The sequence below is a fragment of the Peromyscus californicus genome, unplaced genomic scaffold, assembly GCF_007827085.1.
Source record: "Peromyscus californicus insignis strain IS unplaced genomic scaffold, ASM782708v3 Scaffold_11__1_contigs__length_118956290, whole genome shotgun sequence".
Lineage (NCBI taxonomy): Eukaryota > Metazoa > Chordata > Mammalia > Rodentia > Cricetidae > Peromyscus > Peromyscus californicus.
Window position 1 is genome coordinate 37,400,973 of NW_026294402.1, and position 22,790 is coordinate 37,423,762.

General features: G+C 52.9%; 1 protein-coding gene and 1 long non-coding RNA gene across 5 annotated transcripts in view; one reads left to right on the plus strand and one right to left on the minus strand.

The window, feature by feature from the left end:
- Positions 1-2,018: 2,018 nt before the first annotated feature.
- Positions 2,019-20,516, minus strand: Oaf (out at first homolog). The gene is made up of 4 exons (XM_052757627.1): positions 19,832-20,516; positions 5,165-5,299; positions 4,118-4,298; positions 2,019-2,954 (listed from the first exon to the last, which is right to left on the minus strand). Exons 1-4 carry the CDS (start codon positions 20,111-20,113, stop codon positions 2,695-2,697), a joined length of 858 nt encoding a protein of 285 aa, XP_052613587.1. The 5' UTR covers positions 20,114-20,516; the 3' UTR covers positions 2,019-2,694.
- LOC128122248 (uncharacterized) overlaps positions 19,192-22,790 on the plus strand; it is a 55,428-nt gene continuing 51,829 nt past the window's right edge. For all 4 annotated transcript variants that reach the window (XR_008222368.1, XR_008222366.1, XR_008222369.1 and 1 more), the window contains exon 1: positions 19,192-19,541. This is a non-coding gene — a long non-coding RNA (uncharacterized LOC128122248). The remainder of the gene's footprint in view (positions 19,542-22,790) is intronic.

The window sequence follows — 22,790 nt, forward strand, 5'->3', positions numbered from 1 at the left end:
GTATGGGTCACCAGGTTTGGCAAGATGTTCATGTTTTAAATGTGCTACTTCTGGACATTTGGAAGTCAGTAGGGGGAATGAAAGAAATAAGGGACTCCACCGGGAAGGGTGAGCTTTCTTCACGTATCCCTCCCTCCACCCAGAGCAGAGACTGGGAATCATGACTGAGGCCTCCATTAGGCAAGAGGGAGGAAGGGAAAAGGGTGATGTCCTCATTCCTTGTCTACTGGCAAGGTTGCAGTGGGCCCTTAAAGATGGGCTTGGAATGAAGGCTGTTCCCTGAGAAGGCTGTCTCCCACACCCTGCACTTGACCTGGCTTACAGCAGACACTCTGGCCTGCATGCATCTGTTCTGGATGTACTGGGTAGATGGGACTGCCTTGTACTCTGCTTCCTTCCCCAAGGCCTCTGAAGAGGGTTTGAATCTGTCTCCTCTCTCCTGAGGAGCTGGGTCCTCTGTGGAACCAGAGACTGTTACCCACAACCCCCTACTGCCTTCACCTTGCTAAACTGTCACTGTCCAGTCCTGGAGCCTCAGCTCACATCTGCCCCTTCTCGAAATTCCTCCCACATAAGTACAGCAGCCTCTGGCCTGCAATTTGCTATGTAGCATGGACCGGCCTTTCATTTGCACCCTCTGCCTCCTGGGTGGTGGCACTACAGGTGAGCACCACGACTTCTGGTGAGGGTCCAGATGTGGATGCTGGATGTCTGGTTCTAACATCAGTCCTGCCTTTTTGCCTTTACTCACTGGTTTCTTCTTCTTTCTGCTATGCAGGACATTGAGTCCAGAACCTTGCTCATGCTGAGCAAATGCTCTGTAACTGAGCTACATCTTCAGTCCTTTCTCATCACATATAACATATATAGTACATATATATATATATAGGTAATAGTTTTATTTGTATTGGTGTTTTGCCTGCATATATGTCTGAGTGTCACATGCATGCAGTATCCTTGGAGGCCAGAAGAGGGCAACAAGCTTGCCACGTGGATCCTGGGAATGGAACATGGGTCCTCTGGAAGAGTAGCCAGTGCTTTTTTTTAAGATTTATTTATTATGTACACAGTGTTCTGCCTGCATGCCAGAAGAGAGTGTCAGATCCCATTACATGTGGCTGCTGGGAATTGAACTCAGGACCTTTGCGAGAACAGTCAGTGCTCTTAACCTCTGAGCCATCTCTCCAGCAGCCAGTGCTTTTTTTTTTGTTTTTTGTTTGTGTGTGTTTTGTTTTGTTTTGTTTTTCAAGACAGGGTTTCTCTGTGTAGCTTTGCGCCTTTCCTGGAACTCGCCTCGAGCTCACAGAGATCCGCCTGGCTCTGCCTCCCGAGTGCTGGGATTAAAGGCGTGTGCACCACCACCACCACCACCACCACCACCACCACCACCACCACCACCCCCTGGCCCAGCAGCCAGTGCTCTTAATCCCTGAGCCATCCTGTAGCCCAGCAGTTCTCCACACATGGGTCAAGACCGTGTGCGTGTGCGTGTGTGTGCGCGCGCGCACGTGTGACCTAAGACCATCAGAAAACACATATTTATGCTACAATTCACAAGAGTTGTAAAATTACAGTTAAGAAGCAAGCAGTGAAAACAATTTTGTGGTTGGGGGTCACCACAACATGAGGAACTGCATGTCATTAGGGAGGTTGAGAACCACTGCTCTAGCCCCAAGATTTGTTTTTGTTTTTTTTTTAATGTGTGGAAGTACTTGGAGGCCATAAAAATCCCCATTATGCTGGAGTTACGGGTGTCTGTGAACCTCCCCACCCTCGCAGTGGGTGCTAGGAATTGAACTTGGGTCCTCCGGAAGAGCAGCAAGTGCTCTTGACTACTGAGCCTTCCCGGTCCTCTTGTTTCATCATCTCAAGCACAGAACCTCTCACAGAGCACACAATAGGAGCTTTTGGAGTTGGTTTGTCCAGACTGGCACTAATTATGTAGAGGCACATTTCTGACACTAGGTGGCAGCATTGGACAAAAGTTCTCTCAGATCTCCTAGGCTAGCGCCATTAGGTGAGTGAAAACTTTAAAACACTTTTATTTCTGGTACAAATGATAAATATTTTGTATTAAAAATCTGGAATTCAAGTTTTCCTTGTACTTCATGCTCCATTCCTGCCCCAGAACCTGTCCAAAGTACTTCAGTCCAAAGGAAGGAAGGCTTGGAGGCTGGAAGCTGGGTCCCAGGAAAGGCACACGTGGCAGTCTCAGGGGCAGCAGTTTCCCGGATCCCCGTTGCCTCCGGGGCAGAGAGAAGGCACTTCAGACATGGGAGCTGGGGCATGAGTGTCCCTCTCTGGTCAATGGGTCCCTTTGCTGATGGGAAGGTACGATGCAGGAACACACGGCCCTGGAACAAGTCCCACAAAAGAAGTCAAGGCTGGTGCATCTTTGATTGCATGTATGTGGGACATTTCAGGGGACAGGAATGGGGGAGGGTACCAGTCTGGAGAACGGCTTATCCCTCTCAGTCCCCCAGATGGGCACAGGTAGGCATCAGGGCTGCCCAAGGTTGTCCCTGCTGGGCGACACCCGACACCCGTTCACAGTCATGCAGATGAGCCCATGGCTTCAGCCTCAGAGGCACAGGAAGGGCCCTAAGGCCCCAGATAGGGTTACTAACACCCTCTGGTGGCCGGTGAAGAACTTGTGGGGCCAAGCAGCTCTCCTTGATTCTCTGCTCCCCACAGTTAGGGGTCCTCATCCCAGAGGCACAGCTGCCTCTGGGGTACATAGAAGTCAAAGCTGTAGTTTTTCCTGCAGCTTCGGATGCCACACTTGTAGGGTGCTGGCCGGTCACGGCTGTGGCAGTACTTGAGCATGCAAGGGTACCAGGCCAGGCTCAGACTGTAGCGGCAGGCACAGGGCTTTCCTCGGTCCCTCACTTGCCCACAGCGAGGCAATTCCACCTGCTCCTTGGGCAGAACCTCGAACACAGAACTGTCCACACCTGGGGGAAGAGACAAGCATGAAGAAAGTAGGAACATCTATAGTCCGGAACAACCTTCACTCCTGTCACCCCTCCCAAGGCCACCCTGGGGACGGACACAGAGGTGAGACCCAGGCCTGAGGCAAAGCTAATGGGTTACACTAAATCACAGTCATCTTCATCCACTGAGTCTCAACTGTGTGCCAGGGATTCAAAACTGGTCCAGAGAAGTTTACTGACAAGGTCATACAATGAAAGACGGGTCAGGACCCAAACCAGGCCTGTCTGATTTCACAGCCTACCCCGGGCCATGTGGTCACCAATGCTTTAAATAGGATGTCACCTGAGTGGGCAGGGTGGGGATGGGACAGCAGAAGCAGAGTGGGGATGGACATGAGAACAACATGCATGATGAGTGCTGAGCAGGTGACAGAAGCCTGGCCAGGGCTCTGCTGAGCGGCCATGGGAAGGAACAGCTTCTGGGGGTGCTGGCGTCAGGCCTTTATTTGGGGTGTGGTCTGGTGGAGAAAGGTGTGTAATGGGCATGGTCACAAAGTCCAGCCTTGCTTTGGGAGGGGCAGGCTTCTCTATATGCATCTGGCTGAGCAGAAGGCCCAGGAGCAGGCAGCTTGAATCTCCTTGTCCCTTCTCCACACAGGACCTGGAGAAGGGCCAGCAGAGCGGCATAGGGGTCCTGCAGAGCTGGGAGGAGGCCCGGAGGGTTCTGGGAGAGATGCTGGCAACCAGGAATGGTGAGATGCTGACTTCTGAGAGGTGCCAGCAGACAGGCTAGCAGGAACATCTCTGTCCTCACTATGGGTAGTGACAAGAAGGTAGAGACAGCTCCTTTCACAGGACCTGGCAGGCTGTCTTTTGTCAGTTTTCTCATTCTAGCTACACAGGCACCACCTCCTCCAGAAGCCTTCCTGACATATCACGGCCTACCTTGGGGGGGGGGGTGTCACCTTCCCCTGAGAATGCCTGTCCCTCGTGACTACACGCTTACACTTAACTGGTGCTGTTCAGATCTACCCACTACCAGCTGCGGCAACTGAGTGTCCATACTGGGCATGCTTGTGTGGTCCATCCCTGAAGGGACTCAGCAACTCTCTCCTGAACACAGCGAAGAGTCACTCAGTCAAAGCGCTCCTCCCTCTCCCCACCCAGGGCAGCCCCCAGCTGACCTCGCTCCGTCCAGAACCGGACATCTTCCTGGCGGGTGTAGATGGCATCAGTGGCCTCAGCACAAACATTGTGGATATGAGGACTCAGCAGGCCCCCCTGGCTGAAGTTCACGGCGATGTCCATGTGTAACTGCTCCAGACCCCGCACTTCTTCAGCCTGCCGCACGGCGCGGGGGTTTTTCTGTAGGGGCAAGATGGGAATATCGCCTATCATGCCCTCCTTGATCCCAGGTCCATGGAGCCCAAGGCAGTGGAGGGGCACCTAGCCCCAACCCCTGAGAAACTGATGCCCCAGGGGCAGTTAAGGCTTTTCTGGCTTCTACTCACGAGTGGCTGTCCTTAGAACTAACTTCAAGAGCTTGCTGATAAGTGCAAGATGCAGCTGGGAGACAGGCTAGGCAAGCTGTTCTGGGGTACATGACAGTGTGGGTCATGTGCTTTCTGAATCCAAGGAACTAAGTCTTTCCAAGAAGAGCAGGCAAAGGGTAAGGGCCCTGGAGGAGAAGATACCACCAGGCAGGCCTGCTGCCCCGGTCAGCCTAGATGGGCTACGGAAAGCTGGAACTCCAGGGAGGGATCCAGGCAGGTCAGTAAGGTGAGAGGCTGTAAACAGTCTTCGCTGACACACTTTCACAGGTGTGTTCTGAGTCTTTCCTGCATCCTCGATGAGGAGGAGACTGAGGCTTTAAAGGCAAGGTCATTGGTCCAGTGTCACTAGCTACTGAGGGACATGGGGAGAGGTGATATTCAATCCCTGTTCAGAGTCCATGCCTCTCTCTCCACCCACAAGGAGGTGGGACCTGGGCCAGCAGCTTGGTGTGACCTAAGAGTTGGGGCTCAGTGCAGACTAAAGATCTGGGGCTCTGTAGTCAGTTTGGCCTGGAGCAAAATCAGGGGATCAGGACTCTCAGTGAGTAGGGTGTCGAGAGAATGTGGGGAGGAAGAGCAGGATGGGAGGGAAGCTAAGTTTGAATGAGGACAGGGTGACCGCAGAGGTGGGGGTTCTGGGTCAGGGCCTGGCCAGGCAAGCCTGGGGTGGGTGCTCACCTGCCGGAGCTTGGCCATGGCCTCACTGGGGATGATCTCATTGTGGTGCAGCCGGGTGACAAAGCAGAGTGCCTGGAACTGACTCTGCCCCTTCTCCAGCTCCCCCAGGATTAGGGCTCGGAAGATCTTCACGTCCTGAGGGGGAAGGGCGGATGATGGAGACCAGCTGGAGTGAGGGCCCCAGACCAGTCCTGGAGAGGACGGGCCTGCATACTGTCCCAGTGCCTTCCCCAAAGACACCTCCTTCCCCTGCCCTAGGAAACTACTTATCTTTTCCATTTATACCCGTGACTTCGAAGATCACACCCTGAATGTTTCCACAACTTTCTGGAAAACTGACAAAGTGAACCCTCTCACCAGACCTTCATCTCAAAAAAGACAGCACCTGTTTCTGGCACTGATATCTCCCCTCAGTGGGCACCTCAGTGTCCTTAATCAGAGTGGGTCAGGCAGGGTCCTGAGACCACTGGGCAGAGCACCAAGTGGGAGGGACTATACTTTTTATAAGCACCCATTCCAGAGCTTTCTCTATGGCACTCTGTAGCTTTTGGGAAGAGCCTCAGAACATCCCTGGGTATTCTGCAGTCAGCCTGGCCCCTGGCCCCCCCACCTCCATCAGAGACTGTGGGGCGGAAGCAGTCCGCTGCAGCTGTTGCTGCCTTCCAAGGCTGGAATGGCTTACCTCTTCCCTCCCCTCCCCACTTCCCCTTTCCGCATGGGGGGTACTCATGGCACGACCAATGGGCCCAGAGCGCCTTCCTGTTCTGACTCACTGCATGCATGAGGGAGGCTGGAGCAGGAAGAGGCAGCAGAGCCTCAGGACAGTGTGTCTGCAGGCTGGTTGCAGCTGGAACCCTCTGCTACATCCTCCTGCACCCCGCCCCCCATCCCACCCCTATCCCAAGCACCTTGCCCTTCTCACCTATTACATTCCTAACTCTGCTCCTGAGGGGAGAAGGAAGTTAGTAGGTCCCGGTCAGAAGAGGTCTCAATCTTTGAAGCCTCCTGCCAGGGGGGCACCCTGGCCTCAGCCACTATGGCTGGGAACCTTCCTGGTCCCTATGCCTAAGGCTCTTCCCTGGCACTGGGAGATGCATCCCTGGGCTTTTCATTGCTCAGCACTTGAACCCTGGGCTGCCTCCCCAGGAGCCCCCTCCATTGAGGGCTTACTGTATAACTGCTTGGGTCCAAGTGTTCGGGGAACAAGGTCAGGGTGTTCCCTGGGATTCTAGACACAGGCAGGGTGGCGGAGGGTCCCACCACGAGGCTGTATACGGTAGCTGCCCCAGGCTTTTCCAGGCCTCACTGTGACAGCTCTTGTCCCTGGCACGTTAGTACTTAGCACCCACAAGCAGAGGTTACCGCCATCGTTGTAGCGACCAGCAAATGTCACCGATGACCCGGGACAAGTGCCCATCATCTTTGTTTTGTTTGAAACAGGATTTCCCTACCTAGCCCTGGCTGTCCTGGAGCTCACTATGTAGACCAGGCTGGCCTTGAACTCGGAGATCTGTCTGCCTCTGCCTCCCGAGTGCTGGGATTAAAGGCGTGCGCCACCATCCTGGCTAATCCTCTTCTATACCGTTGTGGATTTTGCTCATACTGTAACTCGACAAGTGATCTCTCTTGCACTTTTACTAGAAATTACTTTATATAATGACTTTACTATAAATGCAACAAGTGGGGATGGGAATGTGGAGAGCGATTTCCTAGAAGGGAGAAACTGAGGCTCAGCTGGTGGAAAAGGTTCCACGAGGCTCCTCCTCACCCAGAGCCTTGGAAGGAAGGTGAGTCAGCCCGGCTTAACTCCCACTTCCTCCAGACAGGAAATCCCTTCTCGGGTCACCGTGCTGGCATCTCCTTGTCCTGCCAGCCTGGGCCATCTGATCTGCCATCCACTCAGGTCGGCCGAGGGGACACTGGAGGCTGATCTGCTGGTGCCAGATCCCATTCCAGGCACAGTCCTGTCAGGTGGGAATCCACACCAGATCTCCGCCTCCGAGAGTCTGAGTCAGGCAATACCTGGGAGGCGCCTCATGCAGGGTCCAAAGTCCACCTCACTGGTATTTTCAGCTCTGACCCTTGTGGGAATGCTATCTGGATACTGCCGTCTTCTCTATGACACATGTACTAACTACCGGGTGGTCTCGGGGCTGCTGAGGGCCTCAGTGAGCGGCTGTGCCACCTGCCCACCATAAGCAGTGGAAGGCAATGAACATTTAGAACCAGACCAGAGACTGAAGAGCTCTCTGCTTGAGGAGTTGATAAGACAGCTCAGTGGATGACATGCTTGTCATACAAGCATGAGGACTTCGGTTCAATTATCAGCACCCATGGAAAAAGAGGGTGTGGTGGTGTGTGCTTGTAATACCAGCCCTGGGGAGGTAGACACCGGAGGGAGGATCCCTGGGGCTTTCTGGTTAACCACGCTAGCCTAATCCATGAAAAAAGGATAAACAAGGACACCCAAGGTTGACCACTGGCCTCCTCCACACATGCAGGTACATACCTGTTCACATGCAGGTGCACAGATGTGTACCTGGGCATACATGAATACATGTCTGCTTGTGTGCACACACTCAAACACGCGCGCACATGCACACACGCGCGCACATGCACACACGCGCGCGCGCACACACACACACACACACACACACACACACACACACACACACACACACGAAATGTGCTTGAGTTCCTTCCCTGTTTCTGAATTAGATACCAACAACAACGACAACCACCAGATGCTACCAAGCTGGGAAGCTGCCTGGGGGCTGAAGGAAGAAGGACTTCTCACCGAGGCAGAGGAAGTCCTCTGTAATTGTAGGACAAAGTTTCACTGATTTGATAACCGGGAAAGAGAAACTGCTGTTACAGTGTGTCAAACAGATTGCAACATCTTATCTGAAGTCTCAATAGGAGGAGAGCTCAACTATGACAGAGCTTGGATTGGGTAACCCGCTCAAGGTCATGGACTTAGGGGAAACACAGCTGGGATTTTAACCCAGGTAGTCTAGGTTGTAGAAAAGCTGAGCTCTTTTCCCAGAAAGCATAGTTGCTTCCTGGATCAACTAGTCTAATTTCCCTGATGCTAAACTAAAGAAATGGGCTGAGTAGGTGTGGTATATCCCTAATACTTGGGAGGTGGAGGCAGGAGGATTGCCAGGTTGAAGGCAACCTGGGCTACATAGATTTTGTTTCAAAAGAAAAGTGAAGGAAAAAATGGAATTAGGGAAGAAAGGAGGGAGGGGGGAAGGATGAATGAACTGAAGCTCAGGCTCATAGAGCCAGTGAATGGCAGACAGGACCAGAACCTGGGTCATTTCCCATCATACTCATTCGGCCCCTATCCCTGGATCCTTGGTTGACTGCCTAAGGACATGGCAGCTCCTGCTCTTACAATGTGTCCCTAACAAACAGCCTGATGCAAAGAAAAGACGAGGCGGGAACACCTCCTACCCCACCTGCCTGCACTGTGAAAAATCCTTTATACCAGGTTCTCCGGTCTTCGTGATTCTATTGTCCCCCAAAGCCACATGTCCTTTGCTGGTCCCAGGGAGGGGGTAGGCATCACATCCTGAACCATGCCTGGCCTTCCCACCTGACCCAATAGCAAGGTTCCAGAAGAGACAGAAGGATGGTGTGCCGGAGCTCCTCTGCTTTGGGAACATCCTGATAGATGTTAAGTCCAAGCCAGATGGGAACCTGGCTTCCAGTCTCTCTCCTTGCCTAAAGTCCCCTGGGATGATTCATCTAGATGTTGTCAAACGCTCAAGGCAGATAGCACAACAGGGTAAGAGCCTTTGGCAGTGGAGAGGTTTAGCGTCTGGGCCTCCCAAACTAGGAGGGCTCCATAAGGAACCTTTCTCCCAGGAACCTTCAGCCCATAAGGAAGTCCTGTGGCATACAGCAAAAAGAGGCCAGGCAGGGGCAGGGAGGGTTGAAATCCTCTCCGTAGCTGAGGCTAAGGTAGGCTTGAATACACCACAGTAGCTAAGATGGAATGTTAACAGCCAGGGTTCCCTGCTTTGGCCCCTGGCCTTGCTGCTTCTGGCCACACAACCTTGGGGGGAAATCTATGTAAGGTCTCCAGGTCTTCGTTTTCACACTTGCAAAACAGGCCCAGTAAGAATCCTACCTCCCGGGACTGCTGTGAGCAGTGAGAGTATGAAAGGGCTCAGAACACGGGGTGGGACTCTGAGTTCCTCCCCTGATGCTGCAATCCCTTGTTCCTGAAGCCATCTACTCCAGGCCGGAGAAGTGGTAAAGATTGTTCTATTGATGGACTGAAGACCAAGGCAGGTCAGGTGACCCCTGTGAGGCTTGCAAGCAGGAAATAAGTAGGACAGCACTGACTACTAGCATTCATTCCCCGAGGCAGGACTTTCACAAGCTTCTGGAAAGGCAAAGGAATGGCCAAGTGCAAGGGCCCTGTCATTACAGGACTCCGGAGGCAATTAACTTCAGAGCCAGGAATAAGGCCTAGAGTTGAAGTTTGTGCTGACTGCTACGGAGACGGAGGATGGATAAGGGCGTAACTGTTCTTGTAAGGACAGGGCTGGGGTGGAGGGAGGGGAGGAAGGTTCCCCTCAGTGAGGGTGGAGGGTCACTGGTTCTTGAGCCAAGAGTGAGGTAGGACATCCAATCGCCCCTCCATATTGCTGTCATCTGAGCATTTAATGTCACCAGCTTCACTCTAAAGTGCACCCTAAAGCCTGGCATCCCAGGCTCTTCCTACAGTAACTCCCATGTTGCTTATATATTGAAATGCAGTTCCTTCATTGGGCAGTGTTGAGTCACTTCCTGGACCTTTCTGTGAGTCCATTACTCTGTGGGGACGCCCCACACCTAAGGAAGGTGGACAGAAGGGATCCTTCCTTAGACCTCAGCTCCCAGGTACCACCCGCTCAGGCACGGTTCAAGGTCAGGACCTCCAGTCCATAGAGGCACCTTCCCAGTGCCCTGCCTGCCTCATTTAAATTCCCTCCCAGACTCATTCCTCCAGGCCCGGAGCACATGGCATTCTCAGGGTACTCCTGCCACAAGAACACAGCGGATGCTCAAGAAATGCCTGACCACGCCCAGACAAAAGAGCAAGAGTATGAAGGGGTGCCCAAGCCAGTGGTGGGGGTGTACCAGGACCAGGTGAGATGGAGAGGGAGGGCAGTGGGGAAGGTGGGAGGTGGCTGAGCAGCAGGATTTGGGGTCTAGGAACCCACTCGAGTCTGGGCTTAACTTTGCCGGTCCCTGGAAGTCTCTGGTGGGTTCTGAGCCTGGGGCTGGTATGGAGTCTGGTTCACATTTGGTTTTCACTCAGTTTGAGGCTGTGCACAGGAGAGTATACGCTGACTCTAAAGCCACTCACTGTCCTAGCATTATATCTGCCTGGGCAATGATTCATCCAGGCCCTCTGTGGTCTGGCTCTGGGGTCAGAGACAAGTGGCTGGAGCCGGTGTATGTGGTAGCTAGGGGCTGGCACAGGGCAGAAGCTCCATGGCCACTAGCTGTGTGAATGGATTCAGCCTCCACAATCTCCAAGCCCTATCTTCTTGGTCTTACCTACAAGGGGAGTGGGGGGTGGGGGGAGCACACTCCTGCAGGCTGATAGCCAAGGACTATTTTGCATTCTAAGAGGTCAGACTTTAGGGGATCATGTGGTTGATGTCTCAGCGAAGTTCCAGAGGAGAAGGGACTTCACTAGTCACACAGCAGGACCAGCACCAGAAACCCAGACTTTCCAACTCTTAGTCCAGTGTTCTGCTTCATGCACCATCCCTCTGTACCCTCCCCTACCCTTCCATCTTTGTGAGACCCACTGTGTTTCCCAGAGAGAGGGGCTACTCTGATGGGGTTCCATGGGAACAGGGAAGTGACTGCAGACAGCCGTCTGGGGAAAACACCCGTGACAGGAGACACCCTGTGTGGGCCCTCCAGGCTGCTTCCTCAGAGAGGCTCAGGGAGTACTTCCTGCTGGGGGAGGGAGGCCTGGACCATGATGGGCCAAGACAGGAGCAGCATGCCCCTCCATGGCTGCCTTTTAGATTCAGTTAGGTAAGAGGGCAACACACTGCTTTTGCTTGGGCCACTTTTATTGACACACCCAAATTTATCCCAGCTTTCCCTACCCTCGGGACACACACACACACACACCCCTCACTGAATCCTCTGCTCCACTTTCATGCCCAGCAGGCTCTGGCTCACACATTATCTCACCCACAGCCCAACCATTCGGCTCACACAGGCGTTCTCAGTCACACACCATCACCTCAGCTCCCCTCAGTCTTCCAGGCTCCCGGGTTCCAGCTCCTAGCTCCCAGTGCTCTCAGGACACCCCTCCTCATCACTTTCCACTACAGTACAGTTGAGAACAACTAAGCCCCACCCCACCCCACCCCATGGGAGCAGAACGGTTGTGTGTGTGTGTGTGTGTGTGTGTGTGTGTGTATGTGTGTGTGTGTGTATGTGTGTGTGTGTGTGTGTGTGTGTGTGTGTGTATGTGTGTGTGTGTGTGTGTGTGTGTGACTGGCCACGGCTCCAGGGCCTGCACAGAGCAGTACTCAGCCCCACCTCTGCTAGCCCCAGTCCCCTAGCTACTGGACGGTCGGGGCTCCCTGCCTTCTGGGACTGTGTTCTGCCATCCCTGTCTCCTCATCACCAGAGCGCGTGACTCTGGGGCCCAGGCTGAGCCAATCTAAATATTTATTCCTCAGCTCCTGGCTGGGATTGCTTCATGACTAGACAGGGGCCAGATTTACTAGGCTGGGGCAGGGGAGGGCAGATTCAGGAACCCCTCTGCAGCTCTGTCTAGCTCTTTCCCAGGAGTAGGTGTGGGTGTACTCAACCCAGAGGTGGGATGGATGCTACAGGAGACTTAGGCATCCCCCACTGTCTGTACACACAGACATGGTGGACAGAGGCTTCTTGTCATAGGGTTAGTACAACTACCACCCAGAACCTGTGCCCCTCACTGCCAGTTCCCAGCCTTCCCAAGAGCCCCTCATGCTCTGTCAGCCAAATCCCAAAGGTCACCACCATCCTGACTGGCCCGGGGGAACAATGTGAGGCTTTATGTGGATCAGCTGCTCCCCACTGTCTAGCTGACTCAGGGCTCCTGACACGGGGCGCCACACTTTCCTCTCACTTAGAGTCCAGCCTCCTTCATTCCCTGCCCTTCATCCGAATCCCCAGTGACAGCTAAGTAAACATTTGCCAATTTAAAGGACAGAAGCTCCCAGTGATGAATTGGTCCCTGGTGCAGAAAGAAAAAAGTTGGAATTACATGCGCGTCTCATAGGTCCCTTGTTCTGCAGAACCCCTCAGTCACTCTGACCTGGAGAGCCACAGGCATCGAGCCCAGGCTCACAGAGGCTAATGCAGAGTGATTGGCAGTATTTGGGACCTATCTAGCCTGGCCTTTCACCCTCTAGAGCCACCCAGGGCACTGCTGAGGAATCAATCGTGGATTGCCCGGGAATTATGAGTTTGGGGGAACGGGGCCCCACACCAACTGCATATAAATAGGTGTTTGTGAATTCCTGTGCACTAGGGTTCTCCCACACTCCTTCTGCCCCTCCATAGTGTTTCATCCTTCTCGAAGAAACCCACTCAGAGTACCAGAGCAGCCCAGTCAGTCGGAGTGTGGTACAAGGATCTCTGGGAGCTAATCCTGAGTCACTACCAGCTGTCTGGTCTTGTCACCAATGTCACTTCCAAGCTTAGTCTGTGCATCTGCAGGATGGAGGCAAGTGTGCCTCAGGATGCAGTAGTGCAGACAAATTAAGACCACGTGTGTGAGCAGAGTGACTGTTGAACGCAGGATGCCACATACCCACAGAGTCTGCATCTCCAGACTGGGCCATTTGCCTGCCTGTCTGTGGAGTAGGTAGGTGTCTGTGCGAGCTTACCCACTACTCTACAGACTGAGGAGTCCAAGAACAAATTCCACCCACCCCTGTTGTGGAATAGAATATTTGTTTAACTATGTAAAGATGTGTTGCATTTTTTATGCTGCATTTGTTTAACTATGTAAAGGTGTGTTGCTTTTGTTTATGCTGCCTTTGTTTAGCTATGTAAAGATGTGTTACTGTTTCACCTTGCCTGTCGAAGGCACATGAGCGGTCTAATAAAAAGCTGACCAGTCAATAGCTAGGCAGAGGAGGGATAGATAGGTGGGGTTGGCAGGCAGACACTGCCCTGGTAGGCAACCAGGGACCAGCCAGCCAGATACTGAGGAAGCAAGAAAGCAGGATAGACAATATGTAGATGAGGTAAACAAGCCTAGAGCAGTACAAAGATTAATAGAAATGGGCTAATTTAAGTTAAAAAGAAAAAAAAGGAGCTAGCTAGAAACAAGCCTAAGCTAAGGCCGAGCACTCATAATTAATAATAAGTCTCTGTGTTTTTATTTGGGAGCTGGTTGGCAGCCCAAAGAGAAAGCCTGCTATAATCCCCCTTTTCCCTCTGCAGCAGGCTACACTATCGGCTCCAGGTGGTGGTTTTCACCAGGAGTCAGGATAAAGACTCCATCTGGACACAGCATCTCCATCAGGGATGGGAGATGTTAGCCATAGGCCAGGGTGCACACTAGAACCACAGCCAAGACTTTGTATCCAGGGGGCTGGAGAGATGGCTCAGAAGTTAAGAGCACTGACTGCTCTTCCAGGGCTCATGAGTTCAACTCCCAGCAACCACATGGTGCCTCACAGCCATCTATAATGAGATCTGATCTCCTCTTCTGGAGTACGGGCAAACTTGCAGAAAGAACAGTTTATATAATAAATAAAATAAATCTTAAAAAAAAAAAAGACTTTGTACCCTGACCCAAGGAGGAGTTCATCAGATATGGAAGGAGGACGAGAATTGGACCCAAGAGCCCCACATACACAGCCTGGTCTCTTTACGTCCTGCAAACTCCTGAGAAAATGCTCTGGGCTCTAAAAGTTCTCAGAAAGCACTTTTGGGGAACAGAGTGATGGTTCGGTTGGTAAACTGCCCGCTATGCAGACGTCGGGGCCTGAGTTCAGATTCCCAATACCTGTGGAAAGAGCACGACTGCACACACTACCTGTGTTAGTGCTGGGCAGGAAGAGAATCCCCGGAGCTCACTGGCCAGCTACTCTCGCTGAATCCAGGAGCTCCAGGTTCAGTGAGAGAACCCTGATTCAAAACCATAGGGTGGAAAGTGAAGAAGACACTTGATGTCAGCCTTTGGCTTCCAACATGCATCTGTACACACATGAACATGCATACACCCACCCCTTGTGCACACACATACACACCCAAACCACAAAAGTACTTTTTTTTTAAACTGTCCTCTGCTACCCAAGATTTCTAATCTATGGCATGTCTTCTGTGCCAAACCATAGAGGACCCAGCACAGACAGGGTAGGATTTAGGACCTTAAAACCTTCTCTTCTTGTTCTACACGTGTGTGATGTGACATTCTCTTGGGACAGTGTCCATGTAAACACTGCAGATCCTCACTGACTACATCCCACAGGAACCCCACCCTTGATCCTGGGACAGGGAATCTGATGCTTTCTGGATGGTTCTCTCCTCTGGCTTCCACTTACCCATTGGTACCCAGGACAGAAAGCAAGTTTCTAATCTCCCTGGGGTTCTTGACCCCTTAGAGTAACCCTGAGTCAAGCCACAGCACTGTGTGGCTCTTGATATTGACATTCCCTCCCAGGTTCCAGCCTAATGGACCCTTTTCTTCTTCACTTTTGGAGTGGGAGTCCTTCTTCTCTTCCTACATCCCCACCACCCTGGTGCAGTCACACATGACGTTTTTCATATCTTGCAACCCCATCTTCCCCTTGTGGCCAGCCCCAAAGCAGGCTGCTTGGGACGTGACTCATTCCTTCCCCTGCTTTTGGACATTCAGACAGGGGGACAGAGAGCTTGGACAGAGATAGCATGGGGGAGGGAGCCAAGAGGGCTGACAGATAAGCAGCCAGAGAGAGACTGGGGGTGGTGGCATGCCTGCATTACTGTGTTCGGTGACAATATACACACAGGTCAGATGATATATGTAAGTCTCGGAGTGACAAGGAATGTTACTCACTGTGTGTATCAGGAGTTAGAGTTCCTATGTGGAGGGCATAAAAATGTAGGCCCAAAGTATAAACGCTGCTTACAGCACATTGGGGTGGGGAGGGGGTGTAAGGGTGTGAGGCTCAGGCAGCAGCATGCAGAAGGCCCTGGGTTCAGTCCCCAGCACCAAAACGAACTAGAGTCAGCAAAGGGAGAACAACAGATTCACACTGCTTGTTTTTGAAATGGGTCTCATGTAGCCCAGGCTTGTCCTGAACTCACCATGTAGCTGAGGATGACCTTGAACTACTAATCATCCCGCCTCCACTTCCCAAGTGCCAGAATTACAGATGTGCACAACCAGGCTCAATTTATGTGGTGTTGAGAATCAAACCCAGGGTTTCCTGCATGGAAGGCAAAATACTATCAACTGAGTCCCATCCACAAGCCGCCATCCCACCCCACCCCTTTTTAAAACAGGATCTCCCATAGCCCAGGCTGGCACTCAACTTAAAGAACCCCGTGCCTGACTCTCGTGTTCAGATGTCCTGATTTGGTGAGACGGGGTTCCGTTCAGGTATGGGAAGCCTGCAAACTTTCCAGATGACTCTTCAAAGCCACTGAACCATATATCCTACTGGCATTCTTTCAGAGTTACAGCTCAGTCAGCCTGGTGAGTGTCAGCCTGAGGAAGGGCTCCTGGTGACACAGGACAGCCATGTACCAGTCCATGCTGCTCATGGGATCTGCTCAAGTCTGGGCTCCAGTGTCCCATAGCACACTGATGACTGACTGCTTTACCAGCTTTGGGGCCAAGGTGCAAGCATGGAGAAGAATAGTCAATGTTGGGTGCCCACCTGGGAAGGAAGGCAGGGCTGAGAAGGAGGGGTGTAAGAGCTGGGACCCCTCCTGCACAGGAGGTCACAAAGCCTTGAGTTCGCTTGGGCCAGGGTGGACTGCTGCCCTGGTGAGGAAGCGGGCACTGGCTGGCCACTGACCCAGCAGCTTCCAGGAGAAGGTGGTAGTTACTGGAGGCTCACACCTCTAATCCTATCACTCGAGACTGTGAGTTGGAACAAGAGGATCAAGAGTTGAAGGCTAGTCTTGTGTAACAGTTTCCTGCAGGGACTGTGAAACGGTCCATCCTGCAGGGAAGCTCCTGGAAGGAAGTTAAGCAACTCAAAACAGCTGTAGGAAGTCCCTGAAACTGACCAGATTCACTAGACTCCTCCTTGCCAGGGTAAACAATAAAAGCTGTGCTTCAAAGAAGACTAAGACCAGCCCAGCTGCCTAGGAGAAGCAAAAGCCAGAGGAACTGCCTGAAAGAAGTTTAGAACAACCGAGGCACCCGGAAAGGTCACTCTCCCACCTGTTGAGTGGCCTGCAGGCTGTGCAGTGTACTCCAGCTTCCCAGCTTTATGAGTGGTCAGTCATGCTGGGGTGCACCTTGGTGATACATCTGTCTTTGAGTCATTTCTGCTCTTGTAAATAACCCCTCACCCGTATTCCTAAGGAATCCCAATAAAATTCACTGGTTCACCAAGTTGGGCTTTTGGTGCTATTTATACTTTGGTCTGTCATGGATTCTCTCTGGGGTAAGTAGACCTGTGTATAGCATCTCCCCAAGTAGACTTTTGTCATACTACATAGTGAGACTCTGTCTCAAAAAAAAAAAAAAAAAGATAAAACAAAAGCTTCAGAGTAATCTGGATCACACAGGGGTTCAAGGCCAAGGTCAGGCTAGACTGTATTTGGAGACCTTGTCTCCAAGACAGAAAGAAAACAGGTGACAGGGAGGGACTCTCGTCATTTCCAGGCTCATTTCTTTGTGATCTCTTGCCTACGCTTCAACCGCTTTCATCCAAGCTGAACGGGGAGGAAGCTGCCTGAAAGGTGGGGTGAGACAGCTTCGGAGCGGAGGGTTTCTCATGTCCTGAGCACTCGACACGGCATACTACATGCACTTTGCTCCCTGTTCAGTTCTGTCCATGACCGCAGGCCAGGCACCAATATTAACACATCCTTCAGGTGAAGAGATGCAGGCCCAGAGAGACCAAATAGCTGGACCAGAGGTTGACCAGCTCACAGGTGGTAAACCAGACTTGTCTCATTCAGTCTATACCGTCTCCCCCGATGGTGATCAGACGGCAAACATGAGTAGTCCCAAAAGGATTTAGGATTTTTGTTTTTTCCTAAAGCAGCCCCTAATGGGCATGGTACACAAAAACACAACTTCTGGGCCATTTTCTACAGGAAACATCATTACTTCTAGGCAGAGCTTTCCAGTGGAAATCTAACAAAAAAGGCCTGGAGAACTGAGCAACAAACACCCTGTGGGAGAAGGACCAGGCACAGAGTGGCTCTGGCCAGTAGAAGCAACACGCTGGAATAGACTAAACACTGTCCTCCCTGGTCCCCATGTACCCGACTCCACCATGTCCTGAGCCTAAGAAGAGCCTAGAAATCCTCTGATAGCTGGCTTTCCACTCTCTGGGACTTACACTCCCACACCCCCCACACCCCCCACACCCCCCACACATGAAACTGGAGATGCCAGGAGCAGGTGTGAAATGCCAGTTCTGTGTCAGCGGCTAACCTGAAAAGTAGACTTTGGAAAATTAGGTGAAAGTTTGAGCCATTGTGGCGATTAAAGTGAGCTCTTGCCATCAACTCTGAATGTTCCCTCCAACTGTGCAGCCAGAGGTCCCCAACCCCACGCTCAGTCCAACCCCCATGGCAGGCCACCACCACCCGTCACAGCCTCTGTGTTTTCTGCCCTGGTCTCCTTTCACGGCAGAGCAATAACAACCTTTTGGAGCCAGAGGCTAGAAAAGCTCCATTCCAGTCCTGCCTTTCACGCCCCGCCCAGCTTGGCTATCAGAAGTCTTGCCTAGAGATGGATAAATCTTTAAGGCTCCGGGGTGATCACCCCACAGGGCCACTGGGCAGGAGGGTGGGACACTAACAGTACATTCTGTGGCTGGCTTTTAGGTCAGAGGGCTTAGAGGAGAGATTAGATCCCCACTCGTGATTGATTCCGCCTCCATTTGCGTCTTCCAAGCCCAGAATACCACAGATAAAATGTTCCTAAAGTTCAGGTGGACAAGCAGGGTCATCTGCCTTACTAGCTAGCATCTAAGATCGCAGCTTGAGCCTGTGTGGCAAGCATGGGCTACCATTCCGCTAAGTCCTCTGTCAAGATGACTCCCTGGGCCTGGGCCAGATCACCAGTCCAGCCTCACCCCCGGTCCAGGCTCACCCCTACTCCACCCAATGCTGGATCTCCTCTGCACCTCTGCAAGCTACGTCAATCTCATGGGGTCTCTAGCTGGCTGCCCATCCTCTGCCCCCTCCTCCCAAGCTCTCCAAATAACTCCTAGTTTCACAGAAGCAAGTGAGTGGGGGCTACTGGGTACTGGGGCCTCTCTGCTGCCTAGCTATTTAATATGCCTTATGTCTGTCTCCCCCCAAAGATAGAGGGGCACAGCGCCTCCTTTTAGAGGGGGAAGAGCTGAGAGTAGATGATTAGAAGAGTCCTCCCCTGGACCCCACAAGATAGGGTTTCGTCTCACTCTATAGTCCTGGCTAGACTTGAACTTGTGTTCCTCCTATCTTGGGCTCCTGAGCACCGAGATGACAGGAGTGAGGGAATTGCCCTTCACCAAAAACTTATACATCTTTTCTTCAAGATGTTTCTGTGGTTGGGTCACTGTTTGTCGCCCAGCACCGCCCCCCCCCCAGTTCCATTTCCTGATAATCCTAGCACTTCTCTCTCTCTTCTGACTCCCTCCACAACACTGCACCCCACCCTCATGAGACAGAGAGAGAGAGAGAGAGACAGACAGACAGACAGACAGAATACAGAGAGGCAAAACTGTGGATCTCACTAGCCCTTGCCAGGCTTGGGCTGAGACACTGACCACCTTTTCCAAGTGAAGAGGCCTCCCCTCCCCTCCCCTCCCCTCCCCTTCCCTCTCCCAACCCCTCCTAGGTCTTCCTCTAGCCCCAAGCGTTCCAGCCCTCCAGGTCACAGAGGAGAGAGCTTCTCCTAGCCTTGGGCGGGACCAGGGACAGACAGCTCTGCAGGGAAAATGATCCCGGAATGGTGCTCCAGGGCTGGAGGTCTTAAAACCACTTCCTTGCCAAGTACAGAAAAGGAAAGGGACCTAACTTCATACCACACTCACAGCTACAGGGCGGGCCAAGGTCCCCGATGCCACCTGTGGATTTCCCCCTGCAGTCACAGAAAAACTGTTGCAAGAAGGGAAGCATTGCTAACGGGCACTTCTGTCGGAGTATCAGCTGGGAGTGCCGAGAAGGAAGCAGACCCAGGAGCTGATCAGTGAGTGCATGAGAGGGGCCTTGATTACTCAGAGCCAAGTAACAGAAGGCTGGAGGGGTTGTTAGCACAGGAGTTCATTGAAGAGAATAAAGGACCCCGGATCTGGGTGCTGGAGCGTTACAGAGAGGAGCCTGGCGTGACCTTGGGCAAGTCACGTCCCCCTTCCCGCGCTGCCTTTCTCTTCTGCAGGCTTGGGGGTGTCTGAGACCTCCGACAGTTAAGCTCGAAAGCCTCCCTCCCCGGGGGTGGGGTGGGGCGGGGATGGAACAGGACCAGGGAGGGTGCCTCACCTTCTTGAAATCGGCGGTGAAGGAGATGAGAGTGCCGTCGGGTTTGCGCAGCTCGAGGCTGATGCTGTCGGCGTCGCTGTCCGCCTGCAGGCTCTCCTCGGTCACCTGGCCGTCGGGCAGCCTCACACGGACCCGCAGCTCGGCCGGCGCGCTGCTCCCCGCGTCCACGCCGCGCGGCGCCCCAAGCAGCAGCGGCGACAGCAGCAGCAGCAGCAGCGGCGGCCGCAGGAGCGGCAGCGCGGGGCGCGCCGAGGGGACGTCGCGGCGGCCGGGGGGCCGCATCCCCGGGGGCCCCGGCGCGCCGCGTGGGGGAGGGGAGACGCGTCTGCAAAGTTCGCTCGAAGTTAAGGGGTCCGGTTCAGGGATTCCCGGCAAGTCGCCTCCTCAGGAGGGGCGTCTCAACCCCGAGGTCCCCACGACGTGCGGCGAACGCACGTGGGCCGCGTTCAGCCACGCACCCCGAGTCCCGGACAGCGCCCCCCGTGCGTGTCCCCCCGATCGCCGCGGCCCCAGCCGCCCGGACTCCTGAGCTCCCGACTCCGTTCAGCACTTTTCATTCAATCCCACCCCCCGTCACTTCCTTCAGAAAACAGAAACCACCAGGACCTGCCTTAAAGAGACCGCGCACCTCTTGGCCCTTAAAGGGACCGCCGTGGCCCAGAGAGGGGCGGGGATTGGGGACCGCGGCTCAGCCGCTTTGTGGCCGGCCGACGCTGGCTTTCTCTGGGTCCCTCCCTCCCGCCGCGCCCCGCCACCGGCCAGGCCTTGTCGGGAGTTTGCGCTTGGGGCAAATCCCTTCCTCCCGTTAAGGGCGGGGCGGGTGACTCTTCCCCCGCCCCCCCCCACACCCCTCTGGCTTGTTCTGGTGCCACGTGGATGAAATAATCAGGCTTGGATTTTCAGGGGTTTTGCTTAGTCTTTTGGTTTCTCTGACACAGCGAATTTCTCAAATGCGGCTGGAAAAAAAAAAAAAATCAGGCCTCACCTCGCACTCTGTCTTTTCCTAGGTCGGGGAGTGGAGTTGGGGGTTGAGGGCCGTCTGTGCATCCATCAGGTGTGCGCTGTTTTGATAAGTGAGCCCGCCAATCTGGATGCGAACTTCAGGGAGCACTTTGTGGGCCGTTAGGCAGTTTCCCTCTCCTCCCCGAGTTTAGTCAGCCTTTCTCCAGCCTAGCCCACCTCCCAAGGCCCGGCTCTTTCCTCTAATACACTGAACAGAGCCAGGGAAATGATAGATTCCAGGCCACTGGGGACACCCGATAGCCACACTCCTGCTTCATGGTCAAGGGCCACAAAAAGACAGCTCTGCTGTGCCAGACACTCCAACAAAATGAAGACTGGGGGAGTAGGATTCCTGCCTGCTTGGTGACATGCGAGCATACTTTAAAAATTCTTTGAGTCTGTGTCCCCTGGTGAACAGAGAGGAGGTTGGGGAGGCCATGCAGATAAGGTCCTCTGGGGTGCTCAGAACCATTTGTTCCTCCTGTCCATTGCCACCGTGTTTATTCCAGGTGCCTTGTTGTCTCTGGGGTCCCGAGGGCAGATGGGTGAAACTGTCCCCTGCACATAATCCACCGTTGCCGGCGTGAGCCCTTCCTTTGGCATACATATAGGACTGAAGGGGACTTGAGAGTTCATCTCCCTCAGGGTTTTTCAAATTTGCCTTACCTCAGATATCACTTTGATGTTTGCTAAAACACAGCTCCCAGGAACTTAAACCTATGGGTTCAGACTTCTAGGGAAAGGACAGGGAGCTGGTACTGGTAACAAGGTCCAGTGTGGCGCTACAGAGATTGGTAGATGCTCGGTACTTGACAGAGGGTTGAATGTGGAGCATCAAGAACGAACAGCATCTTTCTTGGGGAGCCACCTCTGTCTTGAGGACTTTTTCACCCTGGGCAGCTGGGGCAGACTGCCAGACAATAACTGGACTGTTTCCTTGGGGTCTTACAGTCCGAGCTGACAGCACTGAAGACATAGTCGCCTGGGGTCTCAAGGCTGGCCTCTTGCCTGACAGGATGCTAGATCTCAAGGAAGCCTTCAAGCCAGGGCTGCCCCCATGAGTCAGTCCCACAGTCATTAGGGGCCTCACCCACATTTCCTAACTTCCCCTGGTTCGGGTCCTGTCCCATCCATCACTACTTCTGTCCTTGGCAATCTTCCCAGACCCTGGAACCTCCCCCAAGTCCCCAACAAGAACCAAGAAGCGGGCAAAGGCTCTCTGTATCTCTGTTCAGACTCTATGGTTTGGAAACACAGATGGAAGACTTTTCTTCCCTATGAAGAGTCCTTCTCTATTTCAGCTATAGATCAAAACTGACATGTCTTTTAAAACGGCAGGGAACTTATAACCTGTTCCACGAGCCATAACTCTGTCTTTCTGGTGACTGCACCAGGTCTTCAAGATTGGGAAAAAAAAAAAAACAAACAAACAAACAAAAAAAAAAAAACCCAGCTTTCCCAGCAAGACTTTCTGAGTCACCAGCTTACCTGAATATGCCCTGTTCTCCTGAGCCTCTGGACTGCAACAGTAATTATTATACAGCTACCAGTCATTGGAGGAATCTTTGTTTTGTTTTGGTTTTGAGACAAGGTCTCATTATGTAGCCCAGGCTAACTCTAAACTCATGAGTCTTCCCACTTCAGCCTCCCGGGAGTGTCAGGATGAGAGGCATATGTTATCAACCCGCTTCATTGTAGTATCAGGTCCAGGTCCTGTGCCACAGATTTTATATCCATACCGTCTTATTCAACTTCAGGATAACCCTCCCAAGTACATTCTATTCTTAGACTCTGTGTATTGCCTAACAAGCCCGGATTTAGAGAGGTAATATACCTAAGGTCACACAGGTAGTTGAGCCAGCACCGGCTTGAGCAAGGCTGCCAGACCACAAAGCCCTTGTTTTTAACCACAGTAGCATCTGCCGGTCTACAACATTCACTTTCTTTCAGCCCTGAA